The following is a 24,975-nucleotide window of genomic DNA, read 5'->3' as shown; positions in this document are numbered from 1 at the left end:
ACAATGAAATAGGTAGAAACCTAAGCAGTTCTACCTTTTTCTTAGTTCATATTTAGCTAGGTGAGTGGGAGTTAGTTACTGTTCTACATTAAATCTAAATAAAAACAAACAAAGCAAAATTTTCACTTCAATATACCCTGGCTACAGGTATGCTGATGGTAGGTATGAACTGAGCTTTCACCAAATGACTGAACTATGTAGTCATAAGGAACCTTAGTGAGATCAAAATTTTTGTGTCAAGGTGAAAATACATTATGTTTTGTGTTTTCTTGTAATATAGTACTTTCTATCTCATCTCTGAGTTCGGTGCATGCTATTTGAGAATTTCCAAAATAGCATTAATTTTCTGCGTTAATTTAGATTTGCTTCCCATTTTTAGTTTTCAGTTCCAACAAATCTGATGAACTAACATTGCAAGGTGTTACTAATGCTGATGATTCTGTCATCTATCTTGTAAAGAAAGGAAATTAGTATCTTTGCAAGGTCAGAATTTCAGTAACTGTTATTGTAAATATAAACTATGTCACTAGCGTATCTTTCACACTTCCTTTTTATTGAATAGCATATTGAAAATACTTTGGATCTATTGAAAGTTTCAGAGGGTCACATTTTGAGCAGTTCAAGTTGAAAAGAAACCACATTGCTTCAGGATAATTTATTTTGATTTTGCTGTTAGAGTCAAGTATTGTGTCTGGACTGCAATGAACCATATTCTCAGCTAGAATGGAGTGTTAGAACGCAGTTGCCTTTCAGGAAGGTGGGCTAATTTACACTATCATCTGAGAAGCTTGTCCTGTCAGGTAAAATATTTAGTATCAATCAGATATTTTTCAGTTATTGAAAGATTTAAAACAGCAGCAATGTGGAAAGTAAATATATGAAAAGGATTTTTCTGTTCTGTTTGTTAGCCTGTTTTTATGAAGGAGTCATAGCCTGGTTTGTGTTTGAATATTTCACCCTCATTTTATATAAACAAGTTCTTTAAGAACAAAGAGTTCTATTTTTGCTGCTTACTAGATGGCACTAAGAATAGGTTCAGCAGCAGAATTATTTATGAAAAATTGTTCTTGCAAGAAAAGTGAACATGAGCGTTTTAGCTCATCTTCAAGACATCCCACTGGCCATGGAATGAGGCTTATATGCAGCCGTGCACTCAGTGGCTACAGAATCCCTTAGGGGGTGTTTCAAGCATGCAACTGTAGATCAGCATGGAAAAATAACAGAGTTCATGAGTTTAAAAGGTGAGGAAATGATTTGATAAGTAAGCTAGTAGAGCACACAATGAAGTTGGAAATCCTCTCTGCTGGAAAGAGTGGTACTGTCATTTGGATCCCTCAAAATTACAAAAATGTATTATTGTTAGATATTTTTTGTTGATGAGTACTTGCAAATGGAGTGCATGGGGAATGTGGTTGTTACCCCTGCTAAAATGGCTACAGTATTTCACTTTGAGCTTTTACAGACTTTCAGGCCCTGAAACAGGTAAGCAATTAGGCATATTTTGATCTAGCATTTGAGTATGTGCTTTAAATACATTCCTGGAGTGGACAAAATAAATAAATAAATAAATAAATAAATAAATAAGTGTATCTATCTCAGCTTCTTTTTGGAATTTACATTTTAATTTTTTGTCTAGTCTTAACCAAATTAGTCTGAAGATCCTTAATAAAGGACATTTATTTAGCTAGCTCTTATCTCACTGCAATGAAGCAAAATTCTTGTAAAAGCAGTTTTCAATTTGAGCAGTTAATTGCTTAGAGGTATGTGTGCATCTCACAAAAACAGTGTTTTTAGCTTTTATAACGAATGTAAACGTGTTACCCTGTCAAAGGGCTAGCTAGAGCACCAGACTCTCACAGGATGCCAACAGTTGCTGTGTTGCTCTCTAGTTTTGACAGACAGGCCTCCACCCATCATCCTCCAGGGACCCGTCAATCAGACGCTGGCCGTGGATGGGACAGCCCTGCTCAAGTGCAAGGCGACTGGCGACCCGCTTCCTGTCATTAGCTGGTTGAAAGAAGGATTCACCTTCCTGGGCAGAGACCCTAGAACATCCATACAGGATCAGGGAACCCTCCAGATTAAAACCTTGCGGGTAAGTAGTGACACAAAAGCAACTGCTACAAATAGGAGATGGCCAGTATCTACTGTCTGCAGAATGAATGTAGTGTGCTCTTTCACCCTTAAAAGTTTCATCAGGGCCACATACTATTTCATTTTTGACGGCATTCCTATAGAAAAGATTTGGAAAAAAAATCAAAAAAAAAATCAAAAAAAAAAAAAAAAAAGCATAGAGCAGTTCCAAGGAAGTGGTATATTAAAAACAAGTTCTGGAGTTCACTGGGACTTTGGCCATGCGCCTTCTCCATCAGTGAGTCAGGGCAGCCTTCTGATGGCTGATCTATTCCTGTTATGCTTCCTGGAGATGTTTCCGTCTCAAAGGCATGCAAATGAAAGGAAACTAATGCCATAATATACATGCAGTTGTATGCAGAGGGATTTCTGTTCAAAAGGCAATACCTATCATATGTTTTACGTTTAGTCCCTTGAGATAATGCAGTGATATCTTTAAAGTACAGAGAAATCTTGTAAAATTCTAGGTAATATAATGCTGGACTTTTCTGGTAAACATTGTATCACCAATATCAATCTTGGGGTTTTTAATTTTTTTACCTGTTTAAAGGTAGAAATGGATGTGTATGTGTCCATATCCGTACCCATGTCTGCATATCTAGTTTTTCTTGTGTGATTGAGAATGTATATGAAATAATAATAAGGTAAATATAATTATTTGTTAAAAATAATAGAGGCAATTTTAGCAATTATTTAATTTCATCAGTAGTAATTTCTGCACTCGCCTTGTCATCCAAAAAAGTCAATAAACATAGCTATAGAGAACAAGACATTAACAGTGGTTTTGTTTTCTGATACCATTGCATCGGTGATCATAAATGAATTGTTAACTTCCTTGGAACAAAATGGAATTTATTAAAAAATTTATGCTAGCTTTCCCTGAGTAAACAATTTATCCTTCCTCCCTGGGCTGAAGGCAGGTTTAGGCCATGAAGGTTAATGCATTTTTCCTGTAGAGCTGGATTAAAGAGTGCGCTTGAATAGTCAAGATTCCCCAGTAGTGTTAGAAAGCAGCAATTAAAGGTGGAAGCTTAGTGATTTCAAACAAACTTTCCAGCATCGATGATGGGCTGCTGTGGAGTGTCCACGAGGCAAAAGCTCCTGGGATACCTGTCTGCATGCAGCTATGCAAACAATAAAATAGGTTCTGCTTCGTGCCCGCGCATTAATCTCTCCGTTAGAGGCACAGGGTCTGTAAACCAAAGAAAAAAACTGCTTGCAAGGGAGAAGAAAACAGTATTAGTAGTAAGTGTGCTTTTGAAAGACATGAAGCTTTTATTGATCCTTAAGTGCCTCATTCACTAGTAACCAATTTTCTTTAAAGGCTCAGAAAGATATTTCTTATAAACCCCCTGATTGCAGTAATGTGCCCTGTTAGAGTCAGACTCACCGATAAAAAAGGAACCACACCATGAAAAGCAGCAGATTTTTCTGCTTTTGAAATTTTGAGGAATTAAATATATATTTAAATCTGGTCTGGAATGGTTAACTCTTCTTCAGATGTACTCCAGCAAGAATTGTCAACACTTCCTAAGCAAAAGAAAACGTCCAGAAAATATGCCCAAGTCTAACATTACATATATACTGAAGTTTAAAGCAGGTTATTCCCTAACACCTCAACTCATCAACCTTCTTCTCCCTTTGCAATTGTTAATCTCTGTTATAAAAGATTTCAAGATGTAGGTAAGCATGGGCCACCACCATCTTAGTCCCTGAGCCCAACTGCCTGTGCTATCCAACCAGTCTCTGAGTGTAAATGAAATTATTTAGGAGTCTGCAGCAGTCACAGTGAATCCTGGGCAGCAGTCATGAACATGAACCTAGAGATTTTTCATATGAGCCAATCTTCCAGATTGCTCTGAGGAAGAAAGCTAATATCTCCCATATGTCACTCCTTCATCTGTACCTTTTAGATAGATCAACACTGAGGAAAAAAAACTTCCTGCTGCTCTGTGGAATTGTACCACACCAGATTTAGACACCTGCACTAACTGCGGCAGAAGAGGGTTTATGATACCAAATAGCAAAGATTTCTATTAATTCTTCCAGTTTTTCTTCTTTTTTTTTTCATGATGCAAAAATGTATAAATAGCTGAATTATCACTATGCCGTGTTTGTGACTAGTCCATCCATAGTTTGCTAATTCACCATAACTTGCAAGATGCAGCGTACTGGCTGCATCTGGCTTACTCTACACGATGAGTTTGCCTGCTGGACGTCACTGAAGTTGTGCACTGTAGCTTTGAGAAATATGTTCCATCAGCACATAATGAGGAGTTAAATATTTTTAACAAAAGCTCAGAAGAAGCAGAATAAAATATCTTCAGAGTGCTATAAGGCCCCCTCCTCTTCTTTCTCCTTTCAAGAGTCTTTCCCATTTCATTAGTGGTATCTCTATATTTGGAGTGTCTGAGCCTTGTCGGAAGAGTTTAATATTCCTCCTATTTCATGGTAAATGCTTATCCTAGAAGGCAGGTTGGTACAATTACACTGGCATTAATCACTTGCTTCCTGCCCCTAGGAATCCTACCGCAGTCCTACTGTAGCTGAAGCAGAAAATACCAACAAATTTAAAACATGACAAAGTTAAAAATCAATTAAATTATATATCAAGAAGTAACTTAAAGAGCAACTCACTTATTTACCTTGACAGTCTTCTTGAAGAGTCAGGTATAAGCACATTTGTTACAGTTCCAACCTGCATTTAGCAAATACCCATTACAATCCCTTGAAGTCCAATAAAGCTTCTTGGATGCAGTCCTATTTCCATCAAGTCGTCTGATTGTGAATATATTTCTTCTACTTTACCACAAGAGTCAGCACTCTCCCGCTTCTTATTACATCTCCTGATTATTGTGCTTTATGCATAGAGGTTGGAGGACTTCTTTGTGTTTTATAAAATTACTGTTTTCTATGCAACCCAGTAGTCTTTGCCCAAAAATCCTGCTCCTATCACAGAAGTCTTTACTGTAAAATGAAGTGAGGAATAGTAAAACACTTGTTAAATCTGCCAGTGCAGCAACAGTTTATGCAGAAATGTGATTAATATTGATGATATAATCCAAACCATTTCCCCAAATAGTTTTGCAATACATGAATAGACAACAGAATAGCAGCAGTTTTTTACAAATCCCACTGTTTTGCCCCCAAAATGCCTTGCAAGCCTGAAATAAAATCGCATGTAAGGGTGATAAGAAGTGTGCTCACAGAATCCTGTATGAAACAGAAGGAAGGGAAACTTTATGCCAGCTCTGATGCAACTTTGCCATTACAAAAATGGCTTGCACAGCTGCATAGCGAGAACCACTGTAGTCTCAGCACCAGCCTTTGTGTGGAGCGGCCTTTTTAGGAGTGACTTGGTCTGTCATAAAAGGATAAGATGATGGAACAACCTTCATGAGGCTGCAGATTGTATCTCTGGGTGGTCATGGGATTTTGAACTGTGAGGCCTTATCCTCTGAGAGTGGTTGTTATTACATCAGTACCAGATTTCACCTGGACTTCTTGTAACCTATATAAAGATTGACAGTGTTTCAAACCTCCATTTGGTAGCACTCACAGGCTCTGCTGGTAACATTAACAGTACAAAAATCAGAATTAGAAAAAGGAAACTCTCAGAAGCAAGTAATCTTATTATAGTTGCCTACAAGTAAGCCACCATTAAATGATTGCTTGAAAATGTCTGGCACTCTCTAGTCTGGTGTAAAATGTAGGCTAAGTCCTTCTTAGCAAGGAGCACTTACAGGAAAAAAACAATAGAGCAAACCCTGTCAGCTCATGCTAAATGGTCATTAAATCTGCCCTTAACTGTTCTTTAATATCCAGCTGTCCGATACTGGGACTTACACGTGTGTTGCCACAAGCTCAAGTGGGGAGACATCTTGGAGTGCGGTGCTGGAGGTGACAGGTAAGCAGCACCCCGGTGACACTGTCGGCTACAGAGGAGCGGTCTGGGACTGAGCAGGGGGAGGCTTTTGGCGGCCTGGCTTCATGTGCCTTAGGTCTCTGTCGTTATCTGCAAGTGCCCACGGAGGGTGTAACTGCTAGTGCTTGCCTTTGGCAACGCGGGTGCGCCGTCACTCTTCTGAGTGGCGGGACTGATAAACTGGGCACTCATCCTGTAGTTGTCCCACAGCAGAAAAGCTGTCAGAGACCCATCAAAGTCCAGCGTGCTCCCCGTGAGTACAGGAACCAGTTTGGATGCAGGAACCTCCTCTGCCTTCTAGGAGGCAAGGTTTTGGTATTTTACATACATTTCAGCAGACAATGATAGTTTTTTTATTACTGTATTTTCCTTAGCCTTTTTTTAGTTTAAGGGTTTTTTTTTGATTTACATGTTGTGGGTGTTTTCTTTCAGGATGCACTGAAAGAATGATAGCTCTCATCCTAAAACATAACTGGTAATGAAATTGCTGACTCAGTTCTTTACACATTGAGAACATTGCTTATGCTTACTTCGCAAGTGTTTGGCATATTTTTACCTTTTATTTTTGTAGTTTGATTAGACTTACAAAATCAAGGATAAAAAGTAATTATTTCATATTTGCCCCTTACAGAGTCTGGTGGAGCCACTGTCAGCAAAAATTATGACATAAATGACCTCCCTGGGCCACCATCTAAACCTCAGGTCACTGATGTTACTAAGAACAGTGTCACCCTGTCCTGGCAACCCGGCACCCCTGGAAGCCTACCAGCTAGTGCTTATATCATTGAGGCCTTTAGGTATGTGAATTATTCCGCTGCAAATCTCCCTGCTGTAATTTTGTTCTAAAACTAGTATCTGCTGTCCTCCTGGTGTTGCGGTGGTTTTTTAGACTCTACGGATGTATCACAAGCATATTAAAAACTTTAACTTCTGTAGAAGAGATAAATTGGTATTTATTCTTATTTTTTTAAAATTACTTGTTTCTAAGTGGAAAGTTTCTAAGTGGAAGTTCTAAGTAAGACAGGAACCTCCCTATTATTTTTCAGGTCAACAGGAACATAACAGCACTCATTATTTGTTACTTTTTCCTTAATCGTGATGATCAGTGAGCGTCTCCACTGGGAATGCTGCAGTTCAAACAATTTGGGCCAGCGTTATTTTGCTTAGTCTAGTGCAAAGCAATCTAAACACACATGGGCAATCCTGAAGCCTCTCTGCATGCTGGAATTCCCAGACTTGTTAAAGCCGCACCTATTAGAGGTCTAAAACATTTGTTTGTCTCTTGTTGTTTTGGATGGAATAAACCTAAATATAAAACTAAAATAAATAAAAACTAAATAAAACTAAAACTAAAATAAAATAAAACTAAAACTAAATAAAACAGAGTAAGCTAGTGTTAGGTAATTCAGTATTTAAACCTCCACGATGAGGTTGATAAGAGTCCAGCTGATCCATCCCACCCTGCAGCAGTTAATATGCACTGGGAAAGAACTTTGCAGCCATGCAAAGCCCATGCAGCCTGTTTAAGTCTATTTAATATGTACCTCTGGCACATATTAATGATATACTCTGGTGCTTAAAGATGCGTACAGTCTTAAGTGTAATCTCCTGATCAATTTTTTCAACAAATGACAAAGAATATGGTTTTTTTTTTCTAATTAGAAATCAAGTGAGAATTTATAGAAACCATATATATGTAAATTTAAAATCCTATAGTGATGACACTTCACCCTTCTGTGTTAATATGCAGGGAACCTTACTGTGTTGCCAGATTAGTAGTTTTGTTTCGGAACTCGTGCTCTCCTTTATACATTAAATGAATGAAAAGATTGAAAAAAATGCAACCAGTAGCTTTCTATTTTCTCAGTTAATACATGTAAAGATTTTTTTATAAATACTATTCAATAAACCACAATAAAATCAAATTTTCTCTTTAACCTTTTGTGATATTTGACCTTAAATAAACTTCAATGGTATCCCATCAATGACTTTAACAAAAGCCATGCATCTCAATTAAAAGCTATTTTGACAATCACAGTTGAACTCTCTTCATACATCGGGTAGTAGTCTCATTATAAAATAACTGTCCAAATGAATATTTAGCAACAGAAAAATATTCATATACTTTCTCTCATTTATAAGCATGTTTTCAGAAGGTTCTTTTCTGATTTTGAGTATAGTTTTACTTCAAGGAGAATACTGTTCCTCCAACAAGACAATTTATTGACATAATTTACACAACAGTATAGAAAATTATTCTTTTCATGGATTAATTATTTTCAAAGACTTATGTTCAAGAGTGGTCAGTTTATCATTCAATTTTATTTTTGTACTTCCCACACTTTTTCCTTTTGTAGGCATTTATTTTAGTGGGATACAATTTATTAGCAAAAGTTTTTTCGTCTGCTTAAAGCAGAAATACCTTTGACCTCTCTATTATTTTTTTCTTCCCCTTTGATGAATTAACTCAAACTAACAAAACCTTTTAGTTTCATCCTGCTTTTATTACTTTTCCTTATAGTTACAGCAGTAAAACCTTCACTTCACTATTTCTCTTGCATCAATCTAACCCTCAACTCTTCTCCTTGCAGTCAATCTGTGAGCAATAGCTGGCAAACAGTGGCTAACCACGTCAAGACCACTCTCTACACTGTGAGAGGACTGCGCCCCAATACCATCTACCTGTTCATGGTGAGAGCCATCAATGCCCAAGGTCTGAGTGATCCCAGCCCGATGTCAGATCCTGTCCGAACACAAGGTAATGTTATTAAGACTCACGTGCTTGAGCTAAAATCGAAAACAAGGAACTGGGAGTTGAACAGTAGATCAGGCTGCCCATTTCACTTTAGCAATCTGAGTGAAGAAATCATGATACTTGGACTGGAAGAATCCATCTTAACCACTAAAGATAAAAACAGCCCAGTGATTGCTCTTATCTTCTGGAGCTTAGGAAAGATAGATTAGTTCTTTAATGCTTTGGTACGTCCTAGGCATTCTAGTTGACAGTTTCCAAGGCACTTAGAATTGATGTGCTTCTTGACACCCAATTTCTTTTAAAATAATGTGAAGTAGACACCCCAACTTTTCTAAAAAGTGCTGTGAATACAATGCTCTCTCTTCTACTATGTCCTCAAAATCTTTACTAGTCTGGTCATTACCTTCTCGCTATGTCCTTAGTTCTCCATTATTTATAACAGGGACATGCTATCATAGTAAGTGCTGTATGCTTACAACAGACAAACACAAAGTTCAGCATCAGTTTTAATCAGCAGAATAGCATGAAGTATCCATAGTGTATTGATTGGTCTGGTTGGATATTATACCAATTCTCAGCAGGAAAGAACATTTGAGAACATTTTTAAGTTATTTCAAATAAAATGTAGGTCTTCTATTTATCTATATTAATATATTTATATTTCCACATAGGTTTCTGAGTTCTTTATATTAATCCACTGAATGTTAAACCAAGAGAGAAGGCTGAAGTGAAATCCCTCATTTTGTAGAATGGTCATGTAATTGATTCTGTGATTCATGTGTGCAGAGGGCTTGATGGCTATTAAATTCTGGTCTCATTACACCCAACTCCAACTAAATGTAACTGCAATGAAGAAATTTCTCTTCACAGCATGAGTGGATTGTTTTTTAGAGAGAGCAGGGATGTATTTCCTTATCATATAACCATCTCTCATACATTTTCTTCATCCCAATCTACTCCTGAATATTCTGGCCTTGGTAAATACCCTTAGAATAATAATCACTGCTTTTAAAGCAGAGCCAGAGCTGCTTTCAGAAAAACTTGAGTTGGGAGGGAGATGAAGATTTCATGAAGTGACTCCATGGGATGTCACAAGTTTTCTTCTCTTTCTCACTCTATGTGAACTATAGGGTGACATGCTTTTCATTGCACCAGCCTTTAGTCTGAAAGACTTATCAACTAGTTAAAAAAGGCAATTTCTTTTGGCTTTTGAGTGTCAAGTATAGACTTCTTATCTGACACACTGACAAGAAATTTGATTTCTGTAAAAACATGTCTTTTAATTAGCTACAGTGTGTGTTGCAGCCTCCATTTCCAGAAGCTGTTTAGCAGTCAAGCACACTGAAACAGGTTCAGGATTTATAGCCTCTTCGGTAACTTCCAGTTTAATAGGATTAAATCGCAAAATCAATTGAAAATTAACATAATGTTTTGATGTGATTTCTAATTACGCCTGAGTTTAGGCCTGTGAGTTCAGGCTCATAGAGCAAGCTGATGCACGTCAGAAAGCTGATTCACAGTGGGCACTTTAGAAGGAAGAAACAGTTATACAAGATATAAAATAGTAATTTACAACAGGTGTCTGTGGTAATTTTAATATCCGAACATTTGATTTCCTGTTATCAAGCATAGCAAATGCAAGTAATTTGTGACTGTCTACATTTTCACCAGTGGACTGCAAGCAGACCATCAGGCACTTAAATTTGCCCTAAGTGACTTACATCTAATAAGAAAAGATAAATCAATAGTTTCTCTAAGAAAAAAAGGTGGTTACTTTGTTGGGTTCTCAACAGGTCTAACCACACATTTAGAAACAGCTTAAAAAACTGCATATATTACATATATATGTGTGTATATGTATGCACACATATATATGGTAAAGAAATTCACATTGTGCACCTCATCCTGCTGTTTCTGACACGTGCTTTGTATTTGGAGCTCCTCTCTAGCAAAGGTAATACAACCTCATTCAGTTAAACCAAAGGTCATAGGTCAAATGGGTCTCCAAGAACTAGGTATGAAACCCAAATGCAGTGCTGGAGGTGACATCGTAGTCTTCCACGAACATGGAGGTATTTTCTCCTCCCCTTTGAAGGAATTTTTGGAATAATCTCTGAAAAAAATTTGGGGTGAAGTGTTTTTGTTGATCTTTTATGAGATCAGAAACAGTTTAGCTTCAGAAATTATTTCTTTTTTTCACATTTTCACTAGATTTCATTGTCTATATCTATAAAGGAAAATGCTGCAGAAAGAAAATCTGTGTTTAGTGTCACTTGTTGGTTTCATGTTTCTGTGGTATGAGGAGGGAAGATTAGTGGAAGTCTGGAAACATAATGACTTAATATTGTGTATGCTCTAAAAGAATAAAAAACTATTCATTTTCTTCAATTATGCTAACCAGTTTGGTTCCAAACATCTGGACAATGTTATTATTATCTGAATATTTTAGAACTAGTGAGTATTGCGTCTCTCTCATCACTTGCAAGATCTGGGAAAACTTTGCCATTGAGTCAGATGCTCATGCCAACATCTTTGTATTTCATAATTTCCTAAGCAGTTAAAGGTGAATGGTGGTTTTCATATACATGTGCTTTGTGGTTCATATTCAATCAAGATCAGTTTTAGAACGCTATAATTTTAAAATGTTACTGTATCGGGTGTTTAAATAAGATCATTTAGCAGTTCAATCATTGTTAATTAATGCCATATATAATTCTTCTCATTGAAACAATGCTTTCATGTGTGTGCTTGTCCTGACAGATATCAGCCCACCTGCACAAGGTGTTGATCATAGACAAGTCCAGAAAGAACTGGGAGACGTCATTGTACGACTGCATAACCCTGTTGTGCTGACACCCACAACAGTCCAAGTCACCTGGACCGTAAGTCTTCTCTTGTAATTACCGTTGTAATTGTACTTAAATTTTGGCCATTTGTCCTTGCAATTTTTTCTACACTGGAAAGCTCCGGTGTTGCTTTTGGTGAGAATACTCTGATAAAATAACACTGTGCATATTCTATGCATATGAGACAGTGAAATGATCTTTCTGTTTCCTCCTTCAAGCTGGGCAAGTTCAAAGTCTTTCAAGATTCAGCTCAAAGTGAGCTAGTTGATAAACAAGGAAAAATCTCGAAAAAATGATGTGCTTAATACCACATTGTAAAGGATAATTGCTCTCTGAATTCATCACAGTAAATGCCAAAAAGTAATCATAGTTAAATATCAACATGAAGTTGCTGTATGAAAAAGGGCTTTCCACTTCAAGGTATAGGGACCTCTGACAATAAACCATTATTTGGTGGACCTAAGATGCAAAAAATGATATTCTTAAAGGGCACTTGTAGCAAAGGCAGAGCACATGTTGTCGTGGCCTGGTTAATCATGTAGCATCTGGTTTTCTAGCATAAGCCTCATCCCCACTCAGGGAATAGCCTTTGATTACAGAAGGTCAGAATCTTTTTTTGGCAATACTTAACAACATTTCTATTTGAGGGTCAAACTACTGGGTAGGGTTTCTTAGGCCTTAGTATATAGCATTTGGCTTTCAAAATGCTGTATTTCCCTCCCTGAGGCTTGAAGGAAAGGATTTGTAACCATAGGAGAGCGTTCCTAGGGCGGCTCTGCACCACAAATGACTGCTTTGCTCTTGGGGCGCTCGCCCCAGAGGAGGGAAAGCCCTTGATGAAAGAGTGCTCTAAATAAATAGTACTGCAGTGCACAAGCACGGAAACAATTGCATTATATAGGATGAATTCTGTTAAAGGGATATGCACGGTATTTAGGGTTTGTCTTATACATGCGGTGTTGCTAAGAGGTAAATGTGTGCAGGGATTATAGAGGATTATAAAAGAGAAGATAAGATCCCCCATGTGTTGGGAGGAGGGGGACTTGCAGCTGTCTGAAAGACTTTTTTTTCAAATGTTTGCCCTGGCTTTATACTGCAAAGGAAACTTTAACTTAAATGGAACAGCAGTTTTAGCTTTTGCAACCCGCTTCACTAGGTTATAAGAAAACAGGATTTGAAGAGTTGCTTAGTACTTCTACTAAACCAGTAATGCATAAGGAAAACATGGTTATAAAAAGGTAAATTGCTGTGCATGTTTCAGTTAACAGCTACCTTCAAAAGATCCCTCAAAGTATGACTCTCTGCCGCATGAAAATCGCACAAGCCTCTGCAGAGACATTTCAGAACTGGCCAAGGCAAGAAAGACAGTAAAAAATACAAAAGGAGAATCTCTAGAATAGCTAATTAGAAAGTTTCTAGGAACCAGAACAGAGACAATTAGCCATAGTTTGTAGGAAAAAATTACACTCTATCCAGAGAAAACTTTTGATATAGGTAGATTTGCTAGTGTAGCTAACATACAAAAGGGAAAAAAAAAAAAAAAGTAGTACTACAAAAGTCATAAAACTGTCTTGGTCTTGCCCTTCGGCAGTTGGAGTGTGAGTGCCGAGGTTACCAAGTTTCTGGCATTCTTCCTAGCAGGTCAACCCCAGTTTCTCTCTTCTTTCAGACTTCTTTTCTTTTTTTGGTTTTGCTTTCTCTTTTACCAAATTTGAATTTAAAAATCTAAAAATAATTCTCTGCTACATTGCTGCAATTTTAGAATATTTTGAAATCACACATTTTCTCTCACATGTTCTCACACATTTTGCCTGTCTTAGGAGAAGGTTATTCTTATGAGGTCAGACTTACAATGTCAGTGTTTTAAAAAAATGGAGGAATGTCATAACTTAGCTTTTCTGTGGTCCCTAATGTTTCCCTCTTTTGCATAAATACAGTACAGCTGTAATTATGTGGTCACATACTATTTTTTTTTCCCATGGGATCTCTTCTTCATGGAGCTATTCAACTTTTATTTTTGTCTTATCTTTTTTATTCACCGCCAATTGAATTGCCAGGTCTGATTTAATTCATACCACTGAAACCTTGCATTGAATAAAAAATTATTAGTTTATCTCGCAGGCTTAACTGTCATGTTCTCAACCATAGTATTTAGATGTTTCACAAATAATTCTGAACTTACTGTCACAATGATAAAAATGTGTCATTATCCTAACATTACACAGAGAGAAATTGAATTGCAGAGATATATAATGCTGATGAGACTTTCTGTATCAGATATGCTCCGTGTTATCAAGTACCTAATTTGAAACCTTAGGCCTTATTCATGTTTATTTTTATCAAAGGATTTAGCATTACTACAATATATCATGTGTTCAAAACACTTTTCCAGCTGTCCTCAGCTGCAATTTAGCACTTCTAGTCCCAGTTTTCTCTCATATTCAGAAAAATGAGAGTTCACTTGGTAGCCAAATGTGAAAAGTTCCCTAGCACTGTAGAGGACATCTGTGTCATTAGCAGGAATAAAATCCCCCTCCGCGGTGTGTGCAATAACTGCCATAGCCATGAAACCTTTTCTGCTTACAGTCCTTTCTAACACTGGTGCCTTCCAACTTACCTGTCACAGTAGTCACAGAGGAGATAAATAATCTACACTTGGACCTAACTGGAGAGGACAATGAAGGGTTTATCACCACTCTTGTAGTGACATCCAGCATGGATTTTTGTCACTTAAGATACATATTTGTCAAATATTTTGGCTATTTTGGCTCAGTTTAAATCCAGTTTATTTGAGACCTCTCCTGCTATTACATCTCTCCAGGATGCATTTGCTGACCATACAGGCCCGTTATGCTCTCAGTGTCCACTTTCTCCTCTCTCATTCCTCATTACCTAGCACTTCCCTAAGGCGCTTTTCTCCGTGCTTCCGTTGCTTCCCTCTCGTGCCCTTCTCTGGTGGCTGTGGACGGGTGAAGGTGAGCGGTGCCGGCCCTTCCCTCGGCGCCACGCGCGCCCAGGGCGCTCTGCCCGGGCGGAGCGCGGCTGCCGGTGCTCGTGCAGGCCGCCTCGTTCGCGTAGCTCAAGCTGCGTCGTGAGCGTCTTGTGCCGCCTTTGTGACGACTGCATAGCTGGACAGACCGATGCAGCACTCATCAAACCTGTCTCATGCTCGGATGCGGTATGCGCAGATTTGAATATTCAGGGAAAAAGAGTTTCCTGTTCCACAGAAATGCAGCGCTATCGTAGGTTTTGTAGATACCTCCCTCACTATGTGTTGAGAGTGAGAAACAGCTGCTTCCATGGATTCTGGAGTAGTTAAGATTTCAACAGGATTAACAATATTCCCTAATCTTAATATTTAGCTCAGAGAACTGCAATTTCTGTAATGATGCTTAGTATTTTGTAAGAGAAAGTGACATGCATTTACAAGAAAAAAGGAAGGGAATACCTCTTCTATACCTAGATATTAGTGTATTCTCCCATCAAATCACTGAACTTGATTCTACAGCTTGCCCTATCTAAATGTGAACAAAGTGTGAAACCAGTAGAGTTATCTGATGCTTAGTACAACTGATACAGATTTTTAACACTAAGTGGGTTTGTAGTGTCATGTCATTGGAGTGACACATAATTGCCATATAACAAAGAACAATGGAGTCACGAGCTTTGTGCTTTATGTAAGGCTCAATGTTTATGGGTATGTATACAGACACACACATATACATACATTCCTATATGTGTGCATGTATGTGTGTATTTATATGACATAAACCTGTTCTATACCTCGTAGATGTCCCTGGCAAATCCGTGTAACTCTCTAAGAAAAGTGCTTTGTAGGCTAAGGACAATGCTCCAACAAAAAAAATATATATATTGACCTTGGGCAAGGACCAGAGTGCCCTCTCAGTAGCTTCCCAGCATTTTCCATAAGAAAGGTCCAGTTCATTTAGCCTTGACATGGTTATTAGAAATAGCCTGCTTTCTACTTGATATTGACTAATGCTCAATGTTTAAAAAAGCATTAAAAATATATTTTCTTTTGTACACACCCTCCCTGACTCCAGAGAACTGAATGACTGTCAGTTCTCTGAATTTCTGGCAGATCACCTGGGCCTGCTGCAATCCAGCTTTTATTTGAAAGCACTGTGGAGCTTGTGTGGGTTCCCTCAGACCAAGCTAGTTCTCAGAGCAATCCTGTGAATGACAACCCTGAAATACCACTGCTTTTCGGGTTCATATCCTTTGTATTGTTTAGTCCCTTAGGCTAAGGGCTTCAAGAAGTAGGGGGAAGAAGAGGTGGATAAATAAGCTATATAGCTATACATCAGATATGTATAAATATATTGACAATGCAACGAACTCAAAAACATGCACTGTATGTGTGTGCGTGTATGTGTATACATATATCAGTACAGTGGGTGTATCAGAAGTGCATCAAGTAGCACAGATGTAGACCCTTGAATATGAATAGTGGCTTCTCCTCAGAGGGCTTTATGGGACTTTTGACCAGTCGTGCAGTTGTTCTCAGTGAGTTAGTAGTTATTTTTGGTGTTTATACTGCATCCTCCAAAACATTTTCCAGACGCTTTTTTAGGAACGTATGGTTTTTGTTTAGCTTAGTCAAATCTGAAATTTACAGATGTCCTCCACTTGACAACAATCAACAGATTTTAAAATTACAGCAAACAGAACGGAAAGTCGTAAAGAACTTAGCACTGCCTTTCTCATAAGTTAGACAGAAATTAGACTTCATTTTTCGATTATTAAACATCATAGGCATGTCTTATAACTTAGGTTGAAATTCTGTATTACAAAGTAAATGAAAGAGTTCTTACAGAATTTTGTAGTAAACATGAGGTTCATAAAGTCTTTATGTCCGTAAAACATTTAATTAATGAAAGTCAAACATGGATAAAAACAATTTACTCTGATTTACAGACTCCCTTCATCTGGAAACAGCTGCTTAATGTTCTTCTTAAAAACACAGCTTGATTCTTTCGGTATTAACAAGCTATTATTGTGAGTTATATCCCTCTTTCAGTGCATAAATTCACTTAAAGTGAATGTAGAGAAGTTTATAAAATGCAAGCTTAATGTTGTTGTAACATATGTTGTAAGGTTTTTAACAGTGACAGTTTTGATGAAAGACATTTCTGCTTTGCTCTCATAAATAAAGCTTTCTTGTTTGCCCTGCTTCTTAATGTCTTAAGAATCTGTGTCCCCTCTGAATGACTCAATAAACTGTATAACAAGGTTATAGGAAAAGTTGAATAGACCTTGGTTTCTGTTTTCAGTCTTAAATACATTTGCTCTTAAGAGTACTCAAACAAGCCTATCTCTAATTCTGAAATATCTTTAAGCCAGCAAGTTGTCAAGAACAGAAAGAAAATCCTACTTGTTGAATCTTAGCTGCAATACAGGAATTTACAAACAGGCATTTAGACAGCCATTTGTATTGCATTTTCTGTGGCTCTTTTTTTTGACAGAAGCAGCTGTGTTTGATTTCCTTTTATGCATTAAACAGTTTTGACTATTTTGCAAAATTAAACTGCAAATTCATGCAAGCATCGCAGTAGTAGTAGTAGTGTAGTGTTTTGTTTTGTTTTCCCAAAGGAAAAAGAAGTGTGTACAGCTTTCCAAGATAAAATTTATTTTAAGTTTCTCTTTGAAATTAAAATTCTATTTATAGGTGCGATAGGTCAGAATTTTTATACTTTTGTGTACAATCCCAGTCTTGAATATTCTCTGCATAGCAACAAGTCACATAAAAAAGGGAGAGCATTCGACCCCCATGTGATGGCAGGAGCGCATCACAGTCCCAGGGTGCAAGCAGGCTGCTTAGGCGTGAGCACAGGGAACAACACATGGCCTTGGATGTTGTTTTCTCTGCATCTGCCTTATGTTTCTTTTACTTTTCTGAGCATCTCATGAAATGATGAACTGTAAGCCAAGTAATGGACTAACTGAAAGCATATAAGGCATCTTCAAAGACTTGTCCTTTTCTGAAAGGAATTTGTTTTTCCTTTCTTCTCATATTTCAGCACTTCAGTAGCCAACATGTCCTTAATAGGTTTACATGTATTAAGCCTCATGCCAAAGTTCTCTTTCTGTGACTTGTTGGAGGGGTTAGGGTTTTTTTTGTGCTTGAAGAGGGTATTTGTCTTTATATGTAACTGGAGTCAATAAAATAGGAAGAAATGTCATATAACAAATAACATGATCAAAATGTTCATTTAAAGAATATTAATGCAGGTTGACTTGCAAGATGGCAGCTTGATTTTTAAATTCAGCAACAAAAGTAACTCTTTGGTTTGTTCTTTTTCATAAATATTCTTGGTAAACATTTTGTTTTCTTTTTATGTGCTTCAGTTACTTTGTTTATTGACATATTAATTTAATGCTATTTCTAGGTCGATCGCCAGTCCCAGTTTATTCAGGGCTATCGAGTAATGTATCGCCAAACATCTGGCCTACCTACTCCAGCTACATGGCAGAACTTGGAGGTCAAAGTCCCAACGGAGCGCAGTGCTGTCTTAGTCAACTTGAAAAAAGGGGTCACTTACGAAATTAAAGTTCGACCTTATTTCAATGAGTTCCAAGGAATGGACAGTGAATCAAAGTCTGCCCGTACCACTGAGGAAGGTTAGTAAAATGGTTAGAAGAAGCAACAGACATGCATGTCTAGTACTGGAAGTCAAATCAAGGACTGTCACTTCAGTTATTTTGTGTATGCATTTGTTCAGCTGCATTTCTTTCATATGATCTCTGTTTGTTTAATACAGAATTGGCATTCGAATTCAAGTTCATAGTCTGTTTTGTGGGCCAGGACAGGCACTCAGCCAGTCCCACAATCTTCTAGCTCATTACGTGTGAGAAGTGGCTTTGAGTCTTCCAAAATGTCTCTGCAGCAGCCATTCTTTTCTAACCAGCGTTGTCACAAGAAAGGATTTTCATCTGGACTTTTAAAGTAAAACTAATACATGAAATCTTTTGCAGATGGGTGTTTAAAAAGAAGCAAATCACTCCAAATGAGCAGTAATGTAGATGAACAATTCAAACACATTTATTAGGACTAGAGAAAGACATTTTTTTTTTGCTGTTCTGAAGGACTTGCAGTCTCAAGGGCATTCTGCTCTGCGGTTTCTCCCAGCACATCTTTCATGAAATTATTTAATCCTTCAGAGAGTTCAATCAGTTTCCTTAAGTACCTTTCAAACCTACACCAAAACGTGCAAGGTATTATTTTGCTTAGACATAAACTCTCTATGGCTATTTTTTATTGAAAAGAAGGTGAGATGAGATATAAATAACTTTTATCCTGCGCTCTTAGGAGTATGCAAGAAACCTACCTACCTATATAATGCAGCCCATTCCCAAAGTCTGAGCCATCATCAGCATTTCTGCTGTAAAAGTAGAGGGATGATCTTTATAGTGAGAGTTCATCTTATGGCTGTTTCATTGATTTCTTTCAAACTATGTGAAGGAAACACTGGTGAAGTCTCAAAATGGTCAGATGCTTTTAGCAAGTTTTGAGCACACTCTTTCTTTCTTATTGAAGTTACAATCTTAATGATTTACTGAGGTTTCCTGATGTTTCGGTGATTGTCAAATACTGTCAAATTCTAGAATGAACTTGCACTTTACACTTTGATTTGTTATGGTTATTGCCCAACAAGCAAGTGAACATGAATATGACTTGGTTGTTACCCCTGCTTTACAGGAAAATGCAGTGTCCTGCCACTTGTATAAAAGCACATAGAAAGAAGCCAGTTCAAGTCAGGATTAAAATGTAGGACTTTTTGGTTTCTTTGTTCAGTGACAGCCTAAGTCTGTCAGTAAAGAATAGCTTTGCAGCAGCCTGAACAGAGCTAGAAAGCAAGCAAGCAAGCAAGCAAGAAAGAAAGAAGGGAAGGAAGGAAGAATTAAAAAAAAAAAAAAAAAAGCTTTCTACAGGTGAAATTGGTGGTGAAATTGGAAAATCAGGTGTTCATACGTTTTCAAAAATACCATCAACAAAATATGTAAAGAATGTGTTTTGCTTGCCCTCCTGTAGAGACAAACGTCAGTCTACTGAAAGGTATAGTGCTTACAGTTTAGCCTTTGGTTCCTTTTTGAAAATCAGCTTTTGACGTGGACATTTTTTAAAACGCCTCAAAAATGTATTTTTTAGCAAATAGTTTGTAAGGGTGACATGAATGTTGGAAGTCTTGCGCAACGCCAAGGTGAATAACCCTAGTAAAGGCAAAGCACAACCAAGAGGCAGTAGCAGCTTCTTGCTGGATTGAATTTTACATGGAATGTGACTTCTGAGGGCTACCTCTGAAAATCAATTTGGCTGCCGTTAGACTTTTCCTCCACATCCGGCATTTGTCACAATTCAGTATCCATTCATCTCCTGCCTCTTTGGCCTTGTGAAGGTAACAAATGGAATTGCGTTGAGCCGCGCCTGGGAAAGATGAGCAGCGATTTGGGTTCTTTCATATCTGTAAGAAGAAGCTGAGCACTGGAATAATTGACCTGTCAAGAAGCAGGCAAGGTGTTCTCCACAAGCCAGCAGCAAGGGAAATGAGAAAACGGTTTTAAAAATGTTATTTTTCAATGTGGTCTATTTAATAACTGCAGCAGTGTCAGACAAGTGGCTTAATTTATATCATGGTGCCAGCTTACACGGTAATATTATCACAGAGAGAGGAGCAGGACTGTTCTATACACGCGTGCTACCTATAGAAAGCAAGAGCTAAATAGAATATTTCATTTGATAATTTTCACTTCTTGCTTGTTTTTACACTTTCTCTAAAGACAGATGAGAATTTCTTCAATTACATCTACTATTTTAAATCTCTTTCGGAATAACTTTGTGGAGTAGCATTTTTTTTTCTGTGTTTTGTTTGTCATCGATGTGCAAAAATCTGATGGTCAGTAATGGAGATCTGCTTAGTTTTTATTAGCAGTGTCTAGTCCTGATTACCTTCGTGCTTAAAATGAGATTTCCGTTGCATTCATCAGTTGCAATTTAGGTGTCACTTCAAAATTACTCTATATCTTTTTAGAAACATAAAGACACATTAATAGAATCTTAACCAAAATATTTGTGCAGTTTAAATGCAAATACAAATGAGGACAATGTGTATTTCTTTAAACATTAGATTAAACAGTTCATTTTACATGTTCTTTAGCATTTACTTTGCTCACTGTTGTACTCTCTCGCTCTCTCTATTTCTAGATATGTGTATATAAGAAATTACATTTCTGAGTGCCCTTTATGTTTCTGTGTAAGGATGAAAGTAAATACCTTTCTGCTAGATATTCCATATTATTTAAAATTTTAAAATTTTAAATTAAAAAAAAAATAAAATGAGTTACACAGTGTTAAGCCTTGCCATTTTCAGACCTTTTTTTTGTTGTAAAATCTTGTTTTCATTGATGCAGCACACATACATTTGTTCACGGTTTTCTTGTTATTGAATAACTTGAAGAATTTTTTAAATGCTATTTTTTTCACTATGAGGCAAGTAGTTTCACTTGCTATAAAATGCGCACTCCAACCATTGTCTGCATCAATTTTATGCTTTGCACAGTTGCAAGGCACAGCCAAAGACAACTTTTCCGTTTTTCTCTTGAGCTGGCTAAGAGTCAAATGCCCACAGCAGAGCTCCTTTTCCTCCGTCCAGTGCCCTGCTTCTCTGCATCATCCAAGGTCTCAAGGACTCAAACCACCACTGTCTGCCTTGCACCTGAACCTGCCTCTGAAAATGCTGCTGTCGGCGTATGCTTCCTTACTGGGCAGTCAGCGTGTACCATGCTTCTCAAAAATGTTTTTGTTTTTTTTACATAGTGTTATAGGTCCATTTTGTCAAACTGGGTAATTCTTGCAACAGACTACTTCAACTCTTCAAGGTTAACAGGGGATTTGAGCTCGGATCCTCATGCCTGTGCCAGCTCAAATACTGAGAAGCATCCAAAGTGGAACTTAGCCAATCTCAGAGAGGCCACAGGAAAAAATAGGGAAATCTGTAATGGCTTGGGAGGATTGAATACTCCTTGTATCTGGTTGTGCTAAACCTGACAGACATTAATACAAAGAAGTCACTGATTCTTGGTTTACTTTTTGGAGAAGCGTGGTCCAAGGATGTTCACACAACCAGGGACACCTGTTAGAGATAAGACCAGAGTGTTGGCACCCTCAGAATTTAGCAATTAAACAGTTGTCTGTGGGTGGGAATGCTCTGCACTAAGGGATTGGCATTAGGAAGCCGCAACCCACAGTATGAGATGTGAGAACCAGAGGATTATCAAATTAGATTTGAAGACAGGGGAAGGCAGAGTAAATATTTTAGGCTCTGATTCAAAGTCTGCTACGGTTCTTTGAAATAAGCATCCATATTTCATTCTGGAAATGTTTTAAGATTATATTAGACATGATGGCAAATAAGAATAAAAATCTAGGAAGAGATCTACATACACAAAGATGTTATCCTGGCAGAGAACGTCAGGTCAGTGTCAGGTTGCTGGGCTTTGGTACAGTGTCTGGAGGGGTATCACTGCCTTTGCATAGCACTCCTATGATTTCCTTATTAGCCTGTACATTTGCAGGCTCTATATTGGTTTTGTTGAAGGCTAGATAGACAGACTAGCATGGACCCTAGGTCCAGTTCAGTGCAGTTGTCCCCATTAATAGTTTTTTTTTTCCCAGATACATATCTTAGGATCTTAAGAAGCCAGCAGTGTCAAGGTAGTAGTCACTAGCTTAGACGTGTAGTGGAAAAGGGAGGCTGCAAAGCATTCGAATACCTTGGCATGGCTCTGGGGGGACGTGTGCCACACAGCGTGTGCTCTGGCAGCCAGAGCTGTGATGGGAGGGCCCCCGCGTGGAGATGCAGCAGATGCTCACGGGGGGACTGTTTTCTTCATTATCAGCACTGAGCTGTTGCATCGCTTCCCAACCAGCATGTTCTCAGCCAAGGAAAGCACCCTGCTGCCGGTGTCACTGCGAGGGGGGCTTTGCCAGCATAGCTCTTAAGCACTAATGGCTATGATATTTTTCTCACACTTCCAGCCAGCGTAGCTGTGCTTGCAAACCTTTGCTCTTTAGGTCTGGCCTTGATAGTCAGTGACCAGCAAAACAGCTGTGGATGGTAGAGAAACGAAGACTTGCCAAGGGAAAAGAGGCCATAAATATGTATGTATGTAATATGGCCTAATTTATCACCTCCCCTATTCAGTGGCATTTAGTGCAAAGCCCTGAATACTTCAACCTCTTTTTTTTTTTTTTTTTTTTTTTTTTTGTCCAGGAGTTACAGGATTTTATGTCTTAATCTCCTAAGTTAATGTATTTTTGGAGGACAAATAAAAACAAAAATCCTTGAACGTCTACTACTGTGCATTCTTATTAGATAATGTGGAGAAAGAAGGATCGAAACGCTTTTCAGAGCAGGTGAAGCAGCCTCACATTAGGACTTAGCTGTTCTATCCATAACTAACCATGCATATTAAAGAAAGCAAATGCAAGCCTAAGAATAATTCCAATGGAAAATCAAGATATGCTATATATAAATGAGGAGTGATTTGTATTGATTCTCCATTGCCACAAATTCTGCATTTTCATTCAGAGCTATGCTTGTCTTCAGAAAGCCATTTTTCAAAATTGTCAGTGCCTGACAAAATATGCATACCTAGGCCTGCAGGGAGTGTGAACTTTGTATATTCTCTACTTGCTCTTACACAGTTTCAGCAAAATTTGTGCTCTGGTGAGAGGTTTAATGTCTTTTTCTGTTTGTCTTTGGTGTAGCTCCAAGTGCCCCTCCTCAGTCTGTTACTGTCCTGACAGTTGGAAACCACAACAGCACAAGCATCAGCATCTCTTGGGATCCTCCACCTCCAGATCACCAAAACGGAGTCATCCAGGAGTATAAGGTACAAAGGATGTTAAATGGGAGGTGTGGGAGGTTACGGAAACAGCCTGCTTTAATTAACAGACCAGTGCTGTTGTTCATGGACTTTGATTCTGACAAGGGTTATTGACAGCCATTTAATAATATGGAGAAGGAGTTCCAAGTGATTATGTCTTATTTTTTCTTTCATTTTAGGCAGTAATATTGTTATATTAAAAGCAAAAATATCATAAGCTTGATGTGGAGTAGAGCTCTAATTGGCAGTTAGTTTATGGTATTTCTCTTTCTTTCTCTTCCTTGCCGTGGAAAAAAAGAGAATTTTGTGGTGGGCAGAGGTGTTTTTGTGGGTTTTTTGTGTTTTGTTTTGCTAAAGCCTTCTCTAATCTCAAGACAGTATCTGAGAGTTTCTGCAATCTGGCAGAAAAGCTGTCAGGAAAGATCCTTCTCCTGCCCTCTGCAAAAACAATATTCAAAATACTTCAAGGTCAAAGTCAATAACTGGCTCTGGGAGAATCCAGGTCTTCTTCTGAGTACTGTCTTGGTCAAGATTCACAACCAGGTCGTTTGCTCAGAGGAATAGATTGAATCCCACATTATATACAGAGTTTATTATATCTGTGCTTCCTACATTGCTTGTCTTTTCTTCTCCTCCGTTACTATGATGGCTCAAAGTATCACCTGCTTATGTATCACCTTAAATTTACTGTAGTCTACTTTGCTAGTGGAGCTACTAAGCTCATTTTTGCACAACTGTGTTTTCACACCATGGAAATATCCCGGTGTGCCTTCCGAGGGGTGGGGAGTTTAAAGGAAAAGCGCAGTCTAGGTGTCAGCGTTGTCACAGGGTTGTAGCTATGGAACACACTGTTTGGTAAATACATTGACTGTGGTCAGTTTGTATATCTACTGTGAAATCATTAGTTCAAATAATAGAAAACAGTTTCCTTGACAATTTTGCAAAGGGTAGAAATGGCAGTGTTAGGTTTTTGGGTTACAATTGATTATTTCACAAAGAAAGACGTAATTTATTCTTCTGTACCTTGTGAGAACATCAGGAAAGGATAAAATACTTGCCTTTTAAATGAACTTATGTTTCAACTTCTTGTAGTTTATCATTAGTTCAGAGGGTTGTAGTAAGTGCTCAAAATATTTATGTGTAGCATAACACTTCTTTTGTTCTACTTCTGATCAATATCAAGATTTATTAATCCCAATATTTTATTGACCTCATTTTCGTATAATTTAATAATTATCTTTTGTCTTAATTCATCTTCATACCAACTCCAGTCTAAGTCAATATTAAACATCAATTCCATAATAATCTCAATTCTCTGCATATTATGATTTCATTGCTGTGTAGTCGGAGTCAGGAAATTGTGTAGTTCAAACATTACATAACGACTTTACTAGTGTAAATATTTTGTA

General features: G+C 37.8%; 1 protein-coding gene across 1 annotated transcript in view; it reads left to right on the top strand.

Annotated features, from left to right (window-relative positions):
* ROBO2 (roundabout guidance receptor 2) overlaps positions 1-24,975 on the top strand; it is a 415,201-nt gene that overhangs the window by 324,000 nt on the left and 66,226 nt on the right. The window contains exons 9-15 of the mRNA XM_088539329.1: positions 1,890-2,095; positions 5,959-6,040; positions 6,690-6,855; positions 8,650-8,816; positions 11,574-11,695; positions 18,070-18,301; positions 23,448-23,572. Of these exons, the coding sequence (XP_088395455.1) occupies positions 1,890-2,095; positions 5,959-6,040; positions 6,690-6,855; positions 8,650-8,816; positions 11,574-11,695; positions 18,070-18,301; positions 23,448-23,572 (1,100 nt within the window). The remainder of the gene's footprint in view (positions 1-1,889; positions 2,096-5,958; positions 6,041-6,689; positions 6,856-8,649; positions 8,817-11,573; positions 11,696-18,069; positions 18,302-23,447; positions 23,573-24,975) is intronic.

This window comes from Tinamus guttatus, unplaced genomic scaffold, assembly GCF_059628265.1.
Source record: "Tinamus guttatus ecotype Peru unplaced genomic scaffold, ASM5962826v1 Tinamus_guttatus_pri_ptg001602l, whole genome shotgun sequence".
NCBI lineage: Eukaryota > Metazoa > Chordata > Aves > Tinamiformes > Tinamidae > Tinamus > Tinamus guttatus.
The sequence above is the reverse complement of the archived record's forward strand: the minus strand, read 5'-3'. Positions and strand labels throughout refer to the sequence as shown.